The following is a 22,847-nucleotide window of genomic DNA, read 5'->3' on the forward strand; positions in this document are numbered from 1 at the left end:
ATACAATTTAATACACCCATTAACGTTACTTCGCCCACGGCTTAGGATTTTGTCGTTGTCGTCGAGTATCGTTCGAGAGAACAACCAGCGCTGTATTTCAGTTGTTTTCCTCTGTGAACATGCACTAATGGATGTCTGACAATTCCGTTGCTTTTTGGAGTTTTCAGATTTAAAAACGTCAATAAAGGCCCGTTCGTTCTGCTCTCACGGAACAGATAGATTATAATATGCTACCGTCAGATGAAATCATGCAGGCGTCGGCGCTTTCTCCGTTCATGCAATAAATGCACATCCTTGAATAAGCGCGGATTTTCTAGCGCATTTACTTGAACTTCATAGGCAATATATCTATGGTTTAACCCATTTGAGAGGCGGCCAAAATCAGAATTTTAAATGGACTGAATAAGCTCTCTACGAACGATGCCGCGCTGACATGTATGCACAAATCACCACACACACTCTCTCAGAGTAATATTATGTTACTGCATAATACATTTTCAACTAGCAGAATAGTACAGAATCACGATACACAGTCTCACTTGTAGCCATGTCTTTTAACTATCATAATATTTCGAAGGGCAAAAATAGGAACTTTTAATTGGCAGTGTTATTTATTGTGTTGACAAAATAGCACTTTGTAATGTTATAATATCTATGGTTGCACTTTTTTTTATGAGTATGCACATTTTGTGCTTATGTTTACATTTATTTTATAACTTGAATGTATAGGAAGAAAGAAATCTTTCTACTACTTACAGTTACATGCACTTTAGTGGTGTTAATAAAGCACCTGTTTGTTACAGTTGTGTTTTGTATTCAACACATGTACAATATTGTACAGTTTGTTCTGCTAAATAAACCATGACAGGAAACATACTGGGGTCAATTTGTTCTTAAACATTAATACTGCACACATTATTTAAAAATATACTCAGGTACTTAATTACTTGTGTATTTACTTATTATTGAATCGATATCGAAGCTAATAAATCAATATCGAATCGAATCGAAATCGAATCGAATCGAAGCCTCAAGAATCGAAATCGAATCGAATTGTGAAATTCCTAACAATACCCAGCCCTAATATATAGAGAGAGAAAGAGAGAGAGAGAGAGAGAGAGAGAGAGAGAGATCGAGATCAAGTGTCTTCTCTACGCAGATGACCTGAGTCACCCAGAGTCGCCGAACACAGGGAGTCAACATCCACCCATCAGCGCAGAGAGACCCGACCCAGACCGCTCACAGCCGTCACAGCGCCCCCTGTCAGGCTCCTCAGCACAGCAGCCCTCGTCTCACAGCAGCCCAGCACCAACCACAGAGGAACCTAAAATAGCTCTACTCATCAATTCAAATGGCAAATTCATTGATGTAAAGAAACTTTTCCCCCAGCACAGAGCTGTTAAACTCTGGTGTCCCACCACTGACAAAGCCCTGGAGCTCCTGACAGAGTCCCAGCTAGGCCGACCCAGCCACATCATTATCCACACGGACACCAACGACCTGCGGAGCCAGCAGGACCGAGTGTCTGACTCCCTCAGAGCTGTCGTGGAAAAAGCTAGAAAAACCTTCCCCAACTCCAAAATCATCCTGTCCACTTTACTTCAGAGGAAAGATTTCCATCCCAACACAATTAATAGAACAAACTCCAGCATCTCTAGACATTGTGCCCTCCTGCCCAACATCCACTTGGCCACCATCCAGACCTGGACACTGAATGTCTAAGAACCTGGTACATATCCTCGCAAAGAGACTCAAAGATGTCACTCTAAACAGGACCAACCAGACCAGTCCCAGGTGGAGCAGAACCAGCCCTAACCCAGTCAATCCATCGAGACACACTTCAGCAAACTACATCCCTGCCCACAGCTTATCTAGAGCCCCGACCGGAGCACTACCCAGAGCACCACCCAGAGCTCCAGCACCCAGACAGGACCCCTACAGACTGTCCTACAACAGCCCCACAGCTCCAGCAGCTGAAGCCCGTCCACAGAAGAACCCGGCCCAGCCAGGCAGACCGAGCTACGGCCGAGCTGTCAGCGGAGGAGCAGACCGAGCTACGGCCGAGCTGTCAGCGGAGGAGCAGACCGAGCTACGCCCGAGCTGTCAGCGGAGGAGCAGACCGAGCTATGCCCGAGCTGTCAGCGGAGGAGCAGACCGAGCTACGCCCGAGCTGTCAGCGGAGGAGCAGACCGAGCTACGGCCGAGCTGTCGGCGGGGGAGCAGACTGAGCTACGGCCGAGCTGTCAGCGGGGGAGCAGACCGAGCTACGCCCGAGCTGTCAGTGGAGGAGCAGACCGAGCTACGGCCGAGCTGTCAGCGGGGGAGCAGACTGAGCTACGGCCGAGCTGTCAGCGGGGGAGCAGACCGAGCTACGCCCGAGCTGTCAGTGGAGGAGCAGACCGAGCTATGCCCGAGCTGTCAGCGGAGGAGCAGACCCACCACAGTTTAGATTGAAATCACTTAGTTTTTCTACGTGGAATATTCAAGGGTTCTTTGGACTAAAAAGTAGAAATTCTGATTTCATCGTCTTACATGAAACCTGGCTCTGTACATCATCGACGGAAGACTGCGAGGAGACTCGCTCGGCCGATACACCTACAGCTCAGCTCTTGGGAACAGCAGTGTAGACTATACCATCACAGATCTAGACCTTTCCTCTTTGAGAGCATTCACAGTCAAACCCCTGAAACCTTTCTCAGACCACAGCCAAATCATCCTCTATATAAAGCAATCTGAAACATCACCCAAACCAATTAGGACCCCATATCAAATGAACAAAATAATGTCTTTCAAATGGACTGAAAACAGTGCCAGTAATTACCGCACTGCTGTTGAATCCTCAGAAATACAATCCCTCATACATTCATTCCAAATACAGGTATACCCTAAAAATCAATTCGGCATCAATCAGGAAGTACAAGACCTAATCAACATATTCTACACAACAGCACAAAGAAGTAATTTGACAATTGTTAAACCAAAGAAAAAATATTTCGATACTGACACATGGTTTGATTTGGACTGTAAGGCTCTGAGAAAAAACCTCAGAAATTTATCAAATCAAAAACACAGACAACCAGATAATCCGGACCTCCGCCTTCTTTATTGTGAGGCACTAAAACAATATAAAGCCACACTCCGGCGGAAAAAAAGCACAGTTTTTGCAAAACCAGTTTGAAGAAATTGAAAAATCTATAAACTCACACAAATTTGAGTACAAATTTGAACGAACTCACCAAATCAAGAAGTTCTGGCAATCCAAGACGGGGAGAAGTGGAAAAACCACTTCCAAGAATTATACAGCCCAACTGAAATTCAAAATTATAATCAAAATGAAATAATTCATACACTAGACAATTTGGAAAGATCAATTAAAGCAAATCAAAACCCTTTAGATTTCCCCATAACAATGAAAGAATTGGAAGAAAAATTAGGAGTCCCTGAGCCCAAGAAAGTGGTGTTGAAGCATCCTGAACGAGATGCTGAAACACACAGACCAAAGCTTCAAACTGGCCTTGCTAAAACTGTTCAGTGATGTTCTGTGTGTAGGGTTCTTCCCTGAGATCTGGAACAAGGGCCTCATCAGCCCCATCCACAAGAGCGGAGACAAACTAGACCCCAACAACTACCGAGGCATCTGTGTGAACAGTACCCTGGGGAAGGTTCTCTGCAGCATCTTAAACTCCATGTCGCACATCCGATCACATTTTTACATTACAAACACTAATTGACAAATATGTACATCAAAACAAAGGACACATTTTTGCTTGTTTCATTGATTTCAAGAAAGCATTTGATTCAATCTGGCATGAAGGATTATACCTAAAACTTATCGACAGTGGAATAGGGGGGAAATTCTATGATTTGATCAAATCGATGTACATGATGTTAAAATTGGAAACCAATGAACCGAATTTTTCCCTCAGGGGCACGGAGTGAGACAGGGCTGCAGTTTAAGCCCCACCCTCTTCAACATTTACATCAACCAATTAGCCAATACGTTAGAACCATAGACTGTAAAAAAATATGGAGGTAGTGTCCGTGACGTCACCCGTAGGTTTCTGAAGACCGTTTTTGAAGTCTAAAGTGAGCGTAGCCGACCGTCGCCATCTTGGCAGCGCGTCACTCCCGAATTGATTTATTTTTACAGTCAGACAATTGGCTGAGGTAACGTGACGGCTAACAGACAGCAGACAAACGGCTAATGATGACTAATGACCACAGCAGCGGGAATCCACCAGTCACTCAAAAGTGGACACACCCTTAATTATGCAGAACTTTAAGGCTTAATATAATTTAAACAGACGAGTTATAAAACAATTCACCCCCCTCACAGTCGTCATGAAGGGCAAAATTAGTTGTATAGACCAAAGCCACTTTTTGCTCCAGGCTGTAAACATGTTTTTTTCTGCTGTAAAGTTGGGCATTTCAACATGGGGGGGATGCAGATTTGACTCACTTTTGCAGCCAGCCTCAAGTGGCCAGTCGATGAATTGCCGTTTAATTCACTTCCGTGTTGGTTTCAAGAGAGAGACAGGGAGGTTGCCGCTTGGTTAGAACATGCTCCCTTTCAAGGTCACCCACTAAAGAGGGGCTTCAGGACAGCCTGGATCTGCTGGAGGATTACTGTCAGTCCTGGGCCCTGACTGTCAACCTCCAGAAAACTAGAGTCATGATGTTCCAGAAACGCTCCAGATCTCAGGGACCAAAACACACATTCACACTATCAAACAGAACCATTGAGAGCACAAAAACCTACACTTACCTCGGCCTGAAAATAACTCCAACTGGTAACTTAACTTTGGCTGTGAATGAACTCAAAGAGAAAGCTCAAAGGGCTTTCTATGCCATAAAAAGATCAATCAAAACATGTGTGTGTGAGAGAGAGAGAGAGAGAGAGAGAGAGAGAGAGAGAGAGAGAGAGAGAGAGAGAGACTCAGCAAGCACAGTCTGGCCATAGAGAGAGAGTGTGTGTGTGTGTGTGTGTGTATGTGTGAGAGAGAGACTCAGCGAGCACAGTCTGGCCATAGAGTGAGTGTGAGTGTGTGTGTGTGTGTGTGTGCGCGAGCATACAGTCTGGCCATAAAGAGTGTGTGTGTGCGCGAGCATACAGTCTGGCCATAGAGAGTGAGTGAGTGTGTGTGTGTGTGTAGTCTGGCCATAGAGAGTGTGTGCGAGCATACAGTCTGGCCATAGAGAGTGTGTGCGCGAGCACAGTCTGGCCATAGAGACTGGCCGGCGCAGACAGACCTGGCTCTCCCGTGAGGACAGACTCTGCTCGCACTGCATCCTGGGAGTGACGGAGACCGAGCTGCACTTCCTCACAGAATGCCCAAAATATAAACACATCAGAGACCAATATTACCATAATTTAACACCTGAAACACCTCAAACACCTTTTAACACCTCAAAAACTCAGATTCATTCTTGGCGAATAAGCCAAATGCTCCAATATAGCAGCAAGATTTGTAGCATCTCTCCACATCCTGAGGGACGACCAGAGCAGCAAACGTCCAATAAACACACACTCACAGCCTAACTGTAATGAATCATCAGAATCAGTCAGGTCCATTTGCAACAGGTTTATTAATAGAATAGTAGACAGGAAAAGGTCAGGCACGGGCAGAATGGACAGAGCAGGGCAGGCAAAGACGAGGTGGTAATCCAGGCAAGGGTTCAGAGGCAGGCAGCAAGCAAAACAGTGTCCAGATACAAGGCAGAGGGTCAATAGGCAGGCGGCAGGCAACGAGAAGATCAGATCAGATGGGGTCAAACACAGGTAGGCAGAAACACGGGAGAAACACTCAGAAATGTTCACTACAGCAAAACAAGACTTTGCACTGGTTGTAATGTGAGCATGGTTTCTATGTGTGTGTGGAAACGAGATGCAGGTGCGTGAGTGATCAGTGATGGCAGGTGGATGCGGGATTAGTCCAGGAATGATGTACTATGGGAGATGCAGTTCGTAAAGGGAAAGTCAGTATTCGGGTGACGGCGCCCTCTGGCGGCCAGAGAGGGAGGTCATGGAGTCAGTGATCGTGACAGAGCCCCCTCCCTGCGAGCGACTCCTGGCGCAAGGATGCTGACGGCGTCGGGGTCTACCACGTGGTCGGGGAGCAGGTTTGTTCGGGTGGTTTTGGTGGAACTCAATGTTGAGAGTAGGGTCCAGTATGTCCCTGGCGTTGACCCACAAACGTTCCTCTGGACCGAAACCCTACCAATCGACCAGGTATTGAAGTGTGTTACCCCGACGCCTGGAATCCAGTAGCTGGTGTACTCGATAGGCCTCCTCGCCTTCCACCAGAATGGGTAGGGGGCTCGGCTCCTGGGACCTCTCCTCGCTCAGAGCGGTCAGCAGCAGGTTTGAGTAGTGACACATGGAAGGTGGGAGCAATACGGGAATGGTTAGGCAGGGCAAGACGGTAAGATACTGGAGTGATTTGACGAAGGATTTTGAATGGACCCACGTACCTTGGGCTGAGCTTCTTACAGGGGAGCTGAAGGCGTAGGTCTCGAGTGGACAACCACACCCATTGTCCGGGTTGGTATTCTGGACCAGGTCGGCGACGGCGGTCAGCCGGTCTCTTGTAGTGGCGGACTGCACGTTGGAGATGTGTGTGGGTCAGGTTCCATTTTCCCCGCTGCGCCGCAGCCAGTCGTCCACGGCAGGTACATTTATTGGTTCGCCGGACCACGGGAACAGGGGAGGTTGGAAGCCTAAGATACATTGGAAGGGTGTCAAACCAGTGGAGTGTTTCTGAATGGAGTTTTAGGCGTACTCAGCCCAGATCAAGTATCAACTCCAATCCTCTTGATGGTGATGACAGTAGGTCTGGAGGAACCTGATTATCTCTTGGTTTAGGCATTCGACCTGCCCGTTGGCTTGGGGATGATATCCAGATGTGGGACTCACGTTGACTTGAAGAAGTGTTCTGAAGAAGGCCGACCAGACTCGGGAGGTGAATTGGGGTCCCCTGTCGGAGACGATATCCTCAGGTAGGCCGTAAAACCTGAACACCAGGTTGCAAAGTTGTTCAGCCGTTTGCAGAGCGGTGGGGAGCTTGGCTAGAGGAATGAGGCGACAGGCCTTGGAGAACCTATCCACGACAGTGAGGATGGTGGTGTGGCCATTGGAGGAGGGTAAGTCAGTAATGAAATCGATGGCGATGTGGGACCAGGGGCGTTGCGGTATAGGAAGTGGCTGAGTAGACCGGCGGGTAACAAACGGGATGATTTTTGGGTGTTGCAGATCTGGCACCGTTGAATGGCCTGTTCGAGCTCTGTCTCAATATCCCATTGAATGGGACCAAGGATGAGGTCGGGGCTCAGGACCGTATCGGGAGCGTAGGAGGTTGGTTCAGGGTCGTACTGTCAGGACAGGGCATCGGCTTTTGTGTTTTTAGACCCGGGACGATAGGTGACAGTGAACTGGAAACGAGTGAAGAAAAGGAACCAACGAGCTTGTCTAGGGTTCAACCTCTTGGCGGTGCGGAGGTATTCCAGATTCTTGTGATCGGTGTGCACAGTGAAGGGATGTGTGGTTCCCTCCAACCAGTGCCGCCACTCCTCGAAGGCGGCCTTCATAGCCAAAAGCTCACGATCTCCCACGTCGTAATTTCTCTCTGCGGCGTTGAGTTTCCTAGAGTAGAACCCTTGCATTTTCTGGAATCTCCATCAAACTTCTCCGGAAGTGCGAGGCAGGGACTCGCGCTCGCGGAAGGCTGGGTCTCGGCAGTGCGGACAGTTGGGTTTGCTGCGGAGACGGGCTTGGAGCGGGAGTTTGCAGGGTCTGAATGGCTTTCACCAACTCCTGTCAATGAGGTAAGGCGATTCAGTTGGTGGTGATGAGCGGCGAGTTGGCTAACCTGGGCAGAGAACGCAGTAGTTAATGAAGACATAGTTGCTGAACCTTGTTATGGCGAAGTCTTCTGTAATGAATCATCAGAATCAGGTCCATTTGCAACAGGTTTATTAAGGGCCGGTAATATTATAATAAGATCCTCTTCATACATCAGAAGGGGAGCGAAGTCTCATCGGATTATTTTTTGACATGCTAGCTTGCAGAGAAAGGCTCACCAAAACAAAGTTACTGGGTTTCACTTTTCACGTTTTCTGGGTTGGTAGAAGCACCGGGACCCGATTATAGTCAAGTCAAGTCAAGTATATTTGTATAGCGCTTTTCTCAATACAGATTGTATCAAAGCAGCTTCACAGTATTAAATTAAAATAATACAACAAGGTTTGTTTCTAGTGGAATTCATTGATTGATAAAATTAAATTAAATATCCCCAAAATATCCCCAACTGAGCAAGCCAAAGGCAACAGTGGCAAGGAACCGAAAAAACTCCATCAAGTGACCTAATGGTGTCCTAAAACTCCAAGTGACCTAATGGTGTCCTAAAACTCCATCAAGTGACCTAATGGTGTCCTAAAACTCCATCAAGTGACCTAATGGTGTCCTAAAACTCCATCAGGTGACCTAATGGAGAAAAAAAAAAAAAAAACCTTGGGAGAACCCAGGCTCAGTCGGGGGCCAGTTCTCCTCTGGCATTTATGAGCTAGAGACCTGATTGTAGTTTGAACTGTAAGATTAAAAATATTATATGAATGCCTGGCTGAAGAGATGCGACTTTAATCTAGTTTTAAACTGGGAGAGCGAGTCAGAGCAACGAACAGTATCAGGAAGACTATTCCAGAGTTTTGGAGCCAAATGTGAAAATGCTCTCCCTCCTTTGGTGGTTCTGGATATCCTAGGTATGACCAAAAGCCTTGAATTTAGTGATCTTAAAGAGCGCGATGGATTATAGGGCGATAGAAGATCCGTTAAATAGACTGGAGCTAAGCCGTTTAGGGCTTTATAAGTCAGTAGCAATACCTTGTAATTAATACGGAACTTTATAGGTAACCAATGATGATAAAATCGGTGTTATATGATCATATTTTCTTGATCTCGTAATAACTCTAGCGGCGGCATTTTGGACTAACTGTAGCTTGTTTATTGAGGATGCAGGACAACCAGCTAATAAAGCATTACAGTAATCCAGTCTCGAGGTCATGAATGCGTGAACTAACTTTTCTGCATCAGAAACTGATAGCATGTTACGTAGCTTAGCAATGTTTCTAAGGTGGAAAAAGGCTGTTTTTGTAACATATGAAATATGATTTTCAAAAGACAGGTTGCAATCGAGTATAACACCCAGGTCTTTTACTGTAGAGGATAAAGTAACAGGACATCCTATGATGTTAAAGTTGTATTGTGCGAGGTTTTGTGGGCGGGTTTTTTTAACCGATAAGTATTACCTCTGTCTTGTCTGGATTTAATAAAAGAAAATTATGCGTCATCCAATCTTTTATATCTTTAACACACTCTGTCAATTTGGAAAATTTAGCGTTTTCATCCGGCCGTGATGAAATATATATCTGAGTGTCATCAGCATAACAATGGAAACTAATTCCATGTTTCCTTATAATATTTCCAAGTGGCATCATATATATTGAGAATAACAGAGGGCCTAACACAGATCCCTGCGGCACTCCATAGTTTACTGGAGTTATGATCGATTTTTCTCCATTTAAATAGACAAAATGGTAGCGGTCAGATAGGTATGATTTGAACCAGCTTAGTGCTTGTCCTTGAACACCAGTATAATTTTGTAGTCGATCTAAGAGTAATGTGTGATCTATAGTATCGAACGCAGCACTAAGATCAAGTAAAACTAGTATTGAGATACAGCCTTGGTCAGAAGCTAAAAGTAAATCATTTGTGATTTTAACAAGTGCAGTTTCAGTGCTATGATGCGGTCTGAATCCAGACTGAAACTTTTCATAGATATCATTTTGTTGCAAGAAAGAGCCCAGTTGAGCGGACACCACTTTTTCTAATATTTTAGACAAAATGGAAGATTTGAAATGGGTCTATAATTTGCTAGATTATTATGATCTAATTGTGGTTTCTTAATGAGAGGTTTTATAACTGCCAGTTTAAATGTTCTTGGAACATGACCTAAAGATAAAGACGAGTTAATAATATTGAGGAGAGGCTCTTCCACTACAGGTAACACTTCTTTCAGTAGTTTAGTTGGTCTAGGATCTAATAAACATGTTGTTGTTTTAGATGAAGTGATACGTTTATTTAACTCTTTTTGTTCTATAGTTGTAAAGCACTGTAATTGTTCTTGCGGGGTGATAATTGAAGCTGAATTATAAGGCGCAATTGAAGATTGAACGTTTACAATTGTGGTTCTGATGCTTTCTATTTTCTCAGTGAAGAAGTTCATGAAATCATTACTACTGAACTGTAACGGGATATTTTGTTCGGGTGACGTCTGTTTATTTGTTAGTCTAGCCACGGTGTTAAATAAAAACCTTGGATTGTTTTGGTTGTTTTCTATTAGTTTGCGGAGGTGCTCAGCCCTGGCCGCTTTTAGGGCCTTTTTATAACGTGACATACTGTCTTTCCACGCGATTCTAAAGACCTCTAAATTAGTTTGTTTCCATTTACGCTCTAAAATACGCGTTTCTCTCTTTAAAACATGCGTAGTATTGTTATACCATGGTGCTTTATTTTTCTCTCTGACCTTTTTTAATTTAATAGGTGCAACCACATCCATTGTTCCAGAGAGAATGGTGCTCATAGTGCTAGTTAGTTCTTCTAGTTCATCTGTTTGTTTGGGTTCAGGCAGCAGCTGAGACAGATTAGATAAGCAATTTGAGAAATTATCTATGGTGGATGGGAGGATTGTTCTGCCTGGTTGATAACGCGGCGCTGCATGACATATTACAGCAGTACGTAATATGCAAGTTACCATGTAGTGATCAGTGACATCATCACTTTGTGGAATGATATCTATATCGGTTGGATCGGTTCCATGTGATATAATTAAATCGAGTGTATGATTAAGACGATGAGTTGGTCCGGTGACGTTTTGCTTGACCCCAAATTAATTTAATGAATCTGTAAACGCAACTCCTAAGATCGTAACATTTAGTACAAGTACTTCAAATGAAATAAACGTATAACCCGTTTTCTGAGTAACATTGAGAATATCTCTATAGATTGTTGCAACACCGCCGCCACGACCAATCAGACGGGGCTCATGCTTATAACAGTATCCAGGAGGAGTAGACTCATTTAGACCGAAATAATCATTTGGTTTAAGCCAGGTTTCAGTAAGGCAAAGTACGTCGAAGCTATTATCTGTGACTATTTCATTTACAATAACTGCCTTAGGTGTGAGTGATCTAATGTTTAGAAGACCTAGCTTTAGAAATTGTTTTTGTTTACTAATAGCAACATTTAGTTTTAGTTTTAATAGTTTTAATAACAATTAGATTTTTCCTAGATCCTGCAGTAGATTTATTATTTGATCTCACTAAACAAGGAATAGACACGGTTTCTATGCAACGTTCTACACTAGTATTTATATCAGTTAAATTGGTGCAGCAGAGACTATGATTTGGACTTTTGGTTACTAGTCAAACGGTATTTAACATTTTTGAGATGTTATCCGACAGAAGATCTGCTCCGAATTTGCTTGGGTGTAAGCCATCAGCACGGAAAAGCCTAGGACGCTCCCAAAACAGATTCCAATTATTTACAAAGAGCAGTTTCTGCTCATTGCACCATGACATTAACCATTCATTCAGAGCAAATAATCTGCTGAACTTTTCATGCCCTAGTCGGTACGTGGGAAGCGGTCCTGACACAATGATCGTTGTTTCAGGCGATGTGCTGCGTACCGTATCGATCAGGCTCCTGAAGTCTTTCTTCAGAACCTCCATCTGGCGCAGCCTGATGTCGTTCACTCCCGCGTGCAGGACCACAGTTCCGACGCGCTCGTCACCGTTCAGGATCTCGGGAACGCGAGCAGCGATTTCAGAAACACGAGCACCAGGAAAGCAGTGACTGTGCACCTTACTTTTACCTAACGTAGCGTGTACGTGCCGAACGATGGAATCGCCGATGATCACAGCATAGTGTTCTGTTTCGCGTAGAGGGGAGAAGCGGTTTTGTGTGGATAACTCGAAAACCGGGAGGGTCGGAGAGAGTCTTGGTCTAGACCTGACTCGCGTCTTCCGCTGCGGAACCACCCAGGCTTCGTGGTGGCGTGTTGGAGCCGGAGTGAACGAGACCATGGCTGATCGCGACCGATGCTGAGGAACGCACGGAGTAGACGCGGTCGGAGTCAGCGGGTTAGTAACGTTAAACACTGATTTGTGTACATCGGCGCGTGATGTTTCAAGAGCTAAACACCGGTCTCTCAGCTCGGCCTGTCTCAATAAAAGGTCGTGGATCTGTTTCTCAACAGCTTCCAGCTCAGACTGCAGTGCGTGCAGCTCAAATGTGTCCTCACCTGCACCAAAAGGTAGACTACTTACATCTGATATATTCGCCATTTTAACAGATGGACAGTGAGTTAGCAACGAAGCTACCAGTAATGCTATCAATATTAATACTAATTTATGACTGAAGTCTTGGATATAATCCGTCTTTTTAGTGGTAAGGGTGTAGAGTAGACGCACGATAGGCGAAAAAATGTTTGTTTGTAAGTGAGTGTGGAGAAGACGCGTTCAGCCGTGATCCACTGGAGTAACCTATAAGAGTATCCGGAGTTGGATCACTAAAGGCTTGAGACGCGTCTGCTCAACAGTCTGCGTTGTAACTAAGAGGTTTGAGCAGTAGTGCTTCTCAGTGAGGAAAAGTAGAAAATGTTTGTTTTAAGTGAGTTTAAAGAGAAAAATCAAGAATTATAAATCAAATCGATAGAGCTCCAAAGACAACAACGCGCATTCGAAAAACGAATGAGAAACTAATAATAATCCCCCCAGTCGTCTAAACAAACTGTTGCTGATATGTTTACAAGCTCCCAGCATGCATTATAGCACTTAAACACGGAAAAAGTCAGATTTTCATGATATGTCCCTATATAATAAATAAAAACATGTGGCGTTTGACTGGAAATAGTTTCATTTCAAAGCATTTTATTTTCATTTAACTCAATACCAAAGTTCATCTTAAATTCAACACAGATTATTTACAATCTTTAAAGAACGATGTGTTTAGCAATATTCTATAATGACAAAGATCTTGTGAAGAAAAATGCATGTGGCAAAACATGTTATTAAAGTAATCTTTAGGAACAGCTAAAACATCTAAACAGACGCTGTATATTGACTCAGCCAAAGCCAACAGACTACAGTAAAAGACCACATGACTCCAGATGTGTAAAATGATTTCTCATAGATGTGACGAGATCTGCTGCTGAGATCTTCAATCTTCTGCTGTGTCTTCATGTCCTTCTCTAAATCTTCTCATTCGCACGTTTTGATCTTCCTGTTTCTTTCCTAAAAACATCAGATTCTCATCATATTCACACTCTTAATATTTGCATGTCAAATCCATAGTGATGATGATAAATGTGTCTGACCTGACGTGAGTCTCATGTAGATGTGAAAACCTCCTAACAGACCCAACAGAACCATCATCTGACAACACCAGACCAGCACATGCACTACAGGGTTCACTGAACTCTCTGAACACAACACACAGTCTGAACACAACACAGACCCTGAACACAACACAGACACATCAATCTGTCAATCAATCAATCAATCAATCAATCAATCAATCAATCAATAAACATATCAGTCAGCCTGTTAAGGAGTTAGTTCACCCAAAATCGGAGTTATATAAACATAATTCCTGGCTCTTCCCAGCTCTATAATGGCAGTGAATGGTACCTGAGATTTTGAAGCCCAAAAAACCCTCCATCCATCATAACAGTGATCTATACGGCTCAAAAGGCCTTCTGAAGCAAGGCCATGCGTTTTTATAAGAAAAATATCCAAATTTATAACTTTATGCACAATAATCACTGGCTTCAACTCTAGTTCTGGCGTAAAGTAAGGGGTTAATTGAAATGAAACTAAAATAAAATATAAATATTAGTTGAAAAACTAAAAGAACATTTTAAATGTTGCATTGGCACTAAACTGAACTAAATTTAAGCTGAAGCACTATAATGATTAATTATAAGCTAATACAAAATAGTAAAACTGTAAACTATAAAAAAAAAAACTAAATAACACTGATTTGTAGATTACAGCAGAATGCCATACTTCCACACTACTCTCACTATTACTGGAGTATGTAGTGTGTTTACTGTGTGTTACAGGAATAAAAACCTTCACAGAGAATCGAGATCTTTGAGAACATGAGATTGTAATGAGTCTGATGAGAGAGTTACTGTACCTTCAATAATCACTTGAAGATCTGCTCTAAATATTTGTGGGCCTTGTGAGTCAAAGGCTTGTAAATTGTAATTCCCTGAATCTGCTCTGATCACAGTGTTTATTATCAGAATCCCATTATTGACTGACACTTCATCATGTCTGTTATTAAAGAGATCACATTCATCCTTTCTTATCCTGTCATTCTGGATCCTCTTGTGTGTTGTAGTTTATCTTTCGTATCTTCAGGTCATTTGTACTAGTGTCCACCATCATCACACTGAGTTTGTCTCCGAGAACAGCGTAACAGACTGACGAAAACTGCAGTTAAACTCCAGACCTTAAGAACAAAACACACACACACACACGCACGCACGCACGCACACACACACACACACACACACACACACACACACACACACACACACAAAATCATAAATTGAAATATTACACAAACATTCGTAGAATTTTATAGGTTCCTTGAGATCAATTTTTTATCAGTTTTCCATGAGGTTTTAAGTGTGTATATTTTCTAAAAACTAATATTGTAACTTTGAGGAGTACACTAAGATACTCTAAGAACATTGGGCCTCATTCACCAATATCTTCCTAAGAATTTTCTTAACTTTGTACTTACAGTTTTTCTCGATTGCTTAAACACATTTCTTGAAACTATGCCTCGTATTCTCAAAACTGTAAACACAAATCCATAACGTCTCACCCAATTCCCCAAACATCCTATTTTCAGGTGAAGCTCTAGACTCAAAACCATTCACTCTTGCTGAAAAACCAAACTTCGCCCTCAGACAGGACACACAAGCCCTCAAAATCACACACACTACAACATAGTCTTACACACTGGTGCAATACATTCAAAACAACATTTCCAAAACTGGTCAGTTATGTTGCTTGTGGTTCCCCCCCTCTCAAACCTTTTCACATGATGAACACAAAAGATGCAACCCATGGATACATTGGCACATTTTTATTCATTCATGTTCTACACAGTACAACACACACACAACAACAACAACAACAACAACAACAAAAAAAAAAAATCCGTTTTACTTTTTTTTATTATTATTCTCTCCTCTAAAAATGTTTTTATATTTTCTTACAGTAAGATGTGTGTGACCATCATATGACAGTAAAAGAGCACACACAAACCTTATTCTAATATGGAATTGTATTGGAATGGTAAAGAGTGTTGGTCGTGACAGGAGGGCCTCCACTCAAGGAGACAATATGATGAACACGTCTAAGAATGTTCCACATATTATGGTTGAAATACCATCATTGGCCTAGAAAGATTACTTTCTGGGAGTCAAGACTATAAAGGAGAAAGGATGCCCTCCCTTCACTGTCACACTCTGTGTCACTCTGTGTGACTGTACGACTGCTGGCCTTTTCTTGCAAGAAAATAAACCTCATCAAAGACTATTGGAAATGTTTGTCTTTTATTCAGTGATAGAATTTTGTTTGCCACCACTCCTCCCTGAAGGTTCTCGAGGCGACGGTGAAGCGACTCAAATTTGGCCTTACTCGTAGCCCAGCCTCCCTCATAGTCATACCATTGATAAAGACATGTGCAACTAGAGTGGCTTGAATTTCATCTGAGACTGCTTGTCTTCTTGCCCTTGCCCTTCGTCCTCCTCCTCCTCCTCCTCCTTATCACTCCTCGATCTCTTCCTTCATGTCTTTCTGGATCCATTGTTCCAAAACACAATAAACTGATTCGGGCCCTTTTATCTCTCTATTGAAGGATCTGATTGATGTGTGTTCAATTTTGACTCTTAGTGTTTCCACTTGAGTGTTTGTGTGTAACTGAGCTGAAGCTGTGCTGACTTGAGTGAACAATATTGAATGCTAGTGCTTTATACATGACAACATGGTGTAGGCAATGAGAAATGAAGGGATTTGTGTGTAGAGTTTCGCAGTGACAGTTCAACAAATCTGAATCATGTGTCAAAACAGGGAATAGTGTTTATAGTTTAGTGAAATGGGTGTGCTTTCTGATAAATGGCATTATGGTTTTGAAATTTTAGTTCAAAAGCCTGGTTATAGTGTTTAAGCAATCGAGAAAAACTGTAATAAACTTCCTAAGAAAAGTCTACGTCGGATTCATGACATGTTCTTAAACAACAGAATTGTTCGCACTTGTGTTCTTAGGATTGATGAATCCCACGTCTTCGTAATTGAAAGCGCGTGCCAGTTGTTCCTAATTAGCATAAGAAAACTCCCGCAAATTCCCACATAAGGACATGACACTTCAGGGCCGTGTGCAAGAAAAGATGGAGAATGTCCAAAAGACGTTCAGTCACCAAACTAATATACATAATATTTGATTTAATCAGCTTAATTGCTGATGTAAATTGTAGTATTTTTTTTTCAACAAATTATCAGAAATACATTAAAGTAAAATACTATCATTGTAAACGACTGTAGAATGAAATAAAATGCAGTAACCAATTATTTGGTTTTCATCTCTCAAATGTGCGTAAGAGTGCTCTCGAGTGTGCGTAGACTTTGTTCTTAGCTAAGAACAAATCCAAGATAAGAAAACATTAGTGAATGTCAGAATCTTCATGCTTAAGTGGGGTTTAAGAACACATTTCTTCATAAGTACGGTTGGTGAATGAGGCCCATTGGCGAAAGAGAGAATAACAGAGTAGAGAGAGAGAGAGAGAGAGAGAGAGAGAGAGAGAGAGATAGAGAGTGTGTGTGTGTGTGAGAGAGAGAGAGAGAGAGAGAGAGAGAGTGTGTGTGTGAGAGAGAGAGAGAGAGAGAGAGAGAGAGAGAGAGTGTGTGTGAGAGAGAGAGAGAGAGAGAGAGAGAGAGAGAGAGAGAGAGAGAGAGAGAGAGAGAGAGAGAGAGAGAGAGAGAGATCTGAATGCATGTTTCAGCTGTTTTAACTGAGAGCAACTTGCACTAAAATGTCTTAAATATGTCAGTGCCATTGTTCTGGAGATGCACACCAGTAATGTGTAAAACCAGTTTTTGGTGTGCATCTCCACATGGTGGTCACATCATCTGCAGTTTTTTTTTTCTAAGGCACGTTTATAAAAATAAAAGTTACTTAAACGCCCTATCTGAACTAAGGCCTAATCCTGGCTTAATCTAAGCCCTGTCTGTGAAACCAGGCTTTAAACACTTAAAACAGACTCAATTACTAGATCCTGCAGTTTATGGAAAAACTCTTAAAGTAATATTACAGTGTCTTCATGTCAGAGCTTCATCATCAGAGAGTTTGAGCTGAAAGTCGACTCACATGCAGCAGTTTTCAGCATCAGCATCAGTCCAAAGATGAGCATCATTTCTAGAGTCCAGAAGAGCCAGTAATCCAGCAGAAGAGAGAAGATGTTTCTTCAGTCACACAATCGCTAGAAGAGCCGCTGACACTCGTCTGTGCTCACCGTATATAAAGACTACAGCGCACTTTCTCAGAGAAAAGGAAGTTCACATCATTTACTGGAAAACTTGGTTGAAGGTCTTGCACAAGGACACAAAAAATAACATGTACGTTTCATCACTGAGCATCGACCGCAAGTATAATGTCTTCGATGATGAGTAGATGAACAAACCGTCTACTAAAGAAAACATCTGTCACGATTTGCACGTCGTCTAACAACTTTTACCCAAGTTTGAATCAACGTGTCCTGGAACAAAATCATAATGGATGATGTTCCCTTTTATTTTCACTAACAATTGAAAATGTATCATCAGAAGTTTGTCTAGGATATCTAAAGCATTTCACTCAATGGAGACACAATTGAGGAACATGATGTCAAAGTTTAAATTTGTAAGTTGTTACATTTGCAACATTTCCTTTCAACTGACTATTGGTGTTGCGTGATGACGTAGTGTGTGACGGCACACCCGGAAGCTACAAAGGGACGCCGGCACACAACAGCGTTAGCTTTCGCTCTTCAGCAAGCGCTCTCTGTTGTGTGAAACTGTCTATTTGGTGTTGTTTGTGAATATTATATCAAAGGAAAAAAGAAATGGCGAGCAGTTTAAGCAGTGTGTGCATCCCTGCCCTCGTTTTATTACGGGAGGGGACACACATGAGATGTGTGTTTACTGCCTGGGAGCGCAGCACGCCCGGGCTTGCGGCCACTGTGAAGCACTACCGATCAGAGTCTGTATTTGATGAAGCCGGCTAGGCTCGCGCTCCCCGCGGTTGGCTCAGATCGTGGGGCTCGCAAAGAGAGAGCCATGGGTCGTGCGCACTGTAGAAAAGGGGTACATGTGGCGTGATGGGGAGCGGCAAATGGACTGATAAAAGGTTTTTATAATACTTCTTTCTATAACAGAAACCAGCAATACTGTTGGTATTAAACCCAAATAAATAAAGTAGCCGACTTCGCCACCTAGGTTGATTACTGAAACCCGGACTCAATTTAACCCAATTCAATTATTCTCACTGAGGGCTGGACACTATTGACACTCAAACAGTAGATTAAATTACAAAATCTTTTATTACCATAAAACCAGGATAACCTAGATACTAAAACAAGCTATCAAAAAGAGATGCAGTCCTTAGCACAGTCCAGTATGTCTTTATGGTCAACGAATGAATGTCCTGGGTTGGTCCCACAGCACGTAGGCCTCCACAGATCCAGGCAGTAGTTTACTGGAGGGAAAATAAGAAACAAACTGCCAGTACCTCCAGTCCAATGCAAGCACAAAACTAATGTTAGCCTACTACCACTCTCACTTGTGCACACAAATACCCACACCAACCAATACACACCACCACCCAAATAAATCACAGCACTACAAAGAAAAACCAAGAGCTATGGCTAGTGTACTGGCAATTAGTTCTTAGTCTCTACTAGTTATGAATTAGATGTAAAATGATCACAACAATATCCATCAGACGATCTTCAAATATCAGTTACTGGTGTTGTACTCACAATATGACCGGGTAGCAATTCCCACTACCCAGTCTAGTCAATTTCCAGCGTTGTGAACTGACGCAGTCACAAACGACACACCTCTCGGTCTCTCAAGCACGGTCTTAAAGGGCAACAGTCTCCACCTTTTTCCTAACCAGCCTATCACGCTGGATCACTGATTAGTCTGTCAACATAGGATTGTTATAGGAAATAGTCTGTTATAGGAAAACGAGCATGGCAATACCAACACTTGATCAAAAATGCATTCATCTCAATAACCATTATGATACTTCACTCCCATCACATCCAGGCTACAGTTCCAGGTTCGCCCACCGAAGTTCAACGGGGTGATCTGGACTGCAGTGGACCCAGAGCAGGGTCGAGTGTTAGAACAGGTAGTTCACTCGCTGCTGGCAAAGGAGGCCATAGAGTATGTTCCTCCACCAGACAGAGAGTCCGGGTTCTACAGCCGGTGCTTCATAGTTCCAAAGAAGGATGGAGGGTTGCGTCCAATTTTAGATCTAAGACATCTGAATTGGTCTCTGAGGAGGTACAGGTTCAAGATGCTCACCATTCCTATTATCGTGAGCCAAATCAGGTCCGAGGACTGGTTTGTCATGATAAATCTAAAGATGCATACTTTCACGTCTCCATCCTTCCATTCCACAGGAAGTTCCTGAGGTTCGCTTTCAGGAGCGAAGCGTACCAAGATCGGGTTCTCCCATTTGGCCTTGCACTCTCCCCTCGCACACTCACCAAGTGCATGGATGCAGCCCTGGCCCCGCTGAGGCTCCAGGGCATCCGTGTACTAAATTACATCGACGACTGGCTCGTATATAAAGACTACTGCACACTTTCTGACAGAAAAGGAGAAGTACAAGCACAAGGAACAAAAATAACTAACACAAACATGTCTTTTCTGTCCTGCTGTGGACTTTCTATGACTAATGCTTCTGCAATTTTACATTTTCATGTAGACATTATGTATGTATGTTAATTCAAGTCAAGTCATCTTCATTTATACAGTGCTTATAACAATATGGACTGTTCCAAAGCAGCTTTACATTGATAATAGGAAATTAAAGTAACAGAGATTATTTTGGCTTTACAGCAGGTCAAGTCAAGTCAAGTCAAGTCAAGTTTATTTGTATAGCACTTTTCACAATACAGATTGTATCAAAGCAGCTTCACAGTATTAAATTAAAATAATACAACAAAGTTTGTTTCACGAGGAATTTATTGATTGATAAAATTAAATTAAATATCCCCAAAATATCCCCAACTGAGCAAGCCAAAGGCAACAGTGGCAAGGAACCGAAAAACTCCATCAAGTGACCTAATGGTGTCCTAAAACTCCATCAGGTGACCTAATGGTGTCCTAAAACTCCATCAAGTGACCTAATGGTGTCCTAAAACTCCATCAAGTGACCTAATGGTGTCCTAAAACTCCATCAGGTGACCTAATGGAGAAAAAAAAAAAACCTTGGGAGAACCCAGGCTCAGTCGGGGGCCAGTTCTCCTTTGGCATTTATGAACTAGAGGCCGGATTGTAGTTTGAACTGTAGGATTATACGAATGCCTGGCTGAAGAGATGCGACTTTAATCTAGTTTTAAACTGGGAGAGCGAGTCTGAGCAACGAACAGTATCAGGAAGACTATTCCAGAGTTTTGGAGCCAAATGTGAAAATGCTCTCCCTCCTTTGGTGGTTCTAGATATCCTAGGTATGACCAAAAGCCTTGAATTTAGTGATCTTAAAGAGCGCGATGGATTATAGGGCGATAGAAGATCCGTTAAATAGACTGGAGCTAAGCCGTTTAGGGCTTTATAAGTCAGTAGCAATACCTTATAATTAATACGGAGCTTTATAGGTAACCAATGTAGTGATGATAAAATCGGTGTTATATGATCATATTTTCTTGATCTCGTAAGAACTCTAGCAGCTCTAGAATAAAGTTATTGTCCAGAGTTAGTTTGATTGATTCACTTCCGTCGCAACGATCATTAGTTATTAACTTAGACACCGTTTAAACAGAAAACTCTTAAGTTCTTTCTGCGCAAACTTCAAAAACGCGAACCGGTGATGAACACCGTGATATTACGAGTTCAGTCTATAGGGATGTGCGTTTGAATATATGTGTGCAGGCGTTTAGTCCTTCCTTACACATCAACCCTCAACATACTACTTGTCTGGCCTTAAAATTTATAATACAGAATTTTTATCGCTTCCACGTAGCCACGCGAACCGGAATTATCCCGACAACGCTTTATCTGTAGAGAGGGGAGGGAGGCCTTCACAGGGTGAGACTAGTGACACTTCAGGACTGCGCTGTCGTCGCATCCAAGCGCTGGTCCTTCATCAGATCTGGATACGGCCTGGATCCGGCGGACTGCGGTACACCTCGGGATAAACAGAGAGACTAAAATTAGCGTAGACGCCATTCTTCTTATGATGTAACGAGTACATCAGGATTTATGGGAAGTGTTCCCGGTTCCGGCTGACCTAATCTATGCAGCCTAACATTGAATTATAGAAGTCTATAATGTGTTATGTGTATGCTAGGTCAAAGAGATGTGTTTTTAGTCTAGCTTTGAACTGACAGAGTGTGTCTGCTTCCCGGACAATGGTAGGAAGACTGTTCCAGAGTTTTGGTGCTAAATAGCAGAAGGATCTACCGCCAGCAGTCGATTTTGATATTCTAGGTATTATCATGCACCGGCCACCGGGACCGGTGTTGTGCCGAATTATTACCCCCCTCGTTGAAGTCAGTACCTGATTGCCTAATCCTAACCCCTCCCCAACAACTAATCCTAAACCTACCAATGCTAGGGGGGTAATAATTTGCGGGGGTCGAAATTCGAAACAACACCGGGACCCGATTATAGCACTTAAACATGGAAAAAGTCAGATTTTCATGATTTGTCCCTTTTAATAAATAAAAACGTGCCGTTTGACTGGAATTAGTTTCATTTCAAAGCATTTTATTTTCATTTAACTCAATACCAAAGTTCATCTTACAACACAGATTATTTACAATCTTTAAAGAACGATGTGTTTAGCAATATTCTATAATGACAAAGATCTTGTGAAGAAAAATGCATGTGGCTAAACATGTTATTAAAGTAATCTTTAGGAACAGCTAAAACATCTAAACAGACGCTGTATATTGACTCAGCCAAAGCCAACAGACTACAGTAAAAGACCACATGACTCCAGATGTGTAAAATGATTTCTCATAGATGTGACGAGATCTGCTGCTGAGATCTTCAATCTTCTGCTGTGTCTTCATGTCCTTCTCTAAATCTTCTCATTCACACGTTTTGATCTTCCTCTTTCTTTCCTAAAAACATCAGATTCTCATCATATTCACACTCTTAATATTTGCATGTCAAATCCATAGTGATGATGATAAATGTGTCTGACCTGACGTGAGTCTCATGTAGATGTGAAAACCTCCTAACAGACCCAACAGAACCATCATCTGAAAACACCAGACCAGCACATGCACTACAGATGATGAACTCTCTGAACACAACACACAGTCTGGACACAACACAGACCCTGAACACAACACAGACACATCAATCAATCAATCAATCAATCAATCAATCAATCAATCAATCAATCAATCAATCAATCAATCAATCAATCAATCAATCAATCAATCAGTAAACATATCAGTCAGCCTGTTAAGGGGTTATTTCACACAAAATCGGAGTTA

The 22,847-nt window shown here is 42.6% G+C and overlaps 2 protein-coding genes across 2 annotated transcripts in view; one reads left to right on the forward strand and one right to left on the reverse strand.

Annotated features, from left to right (window-relative positions):
- LOC309504146 (uncharacterized protein) overlaps positions 1-17,649 on the reverse strand; it is a 22,059-nt gene extending 4,410 nt beyond the window's left edge. Inside the window, exon 1 of the mRNA XM_082177188.1 lies at positions 17,498-17,649. Within this exon, the coding sequence (XP_082033314.1) occupies positions 17,498-17,543 (46 nt within the window). The 5' untranslated portion in view covers positions 17,544-17,649. The remainder of the gene's footprint in view (positions 1-17,497) is intronic.
- The window catches only part of LOC309504114 (uncharacterized protein), a 600,323-nt gene that overhangs the window by 478,796 nt on the left and 98,680 nt on the right, over positions 1-22,847 (forward strand). The gene's annotated exons all lie outside the window — the stretch shown is intronic.

The sequence above is a fragment of the Leuciscus leuciscus genome (genome assembly GCF_965113295.1).
Source record: "Leuciscus leuciscus genome assembly, chromosome: 8".
NCBI classification, from domain to species: Eukaryota; Metazoa; Chordata; class Actinopteri; order Cypriniformes; family Leuciscidae; genus Leuciscus; species Leuciscus leuciscus.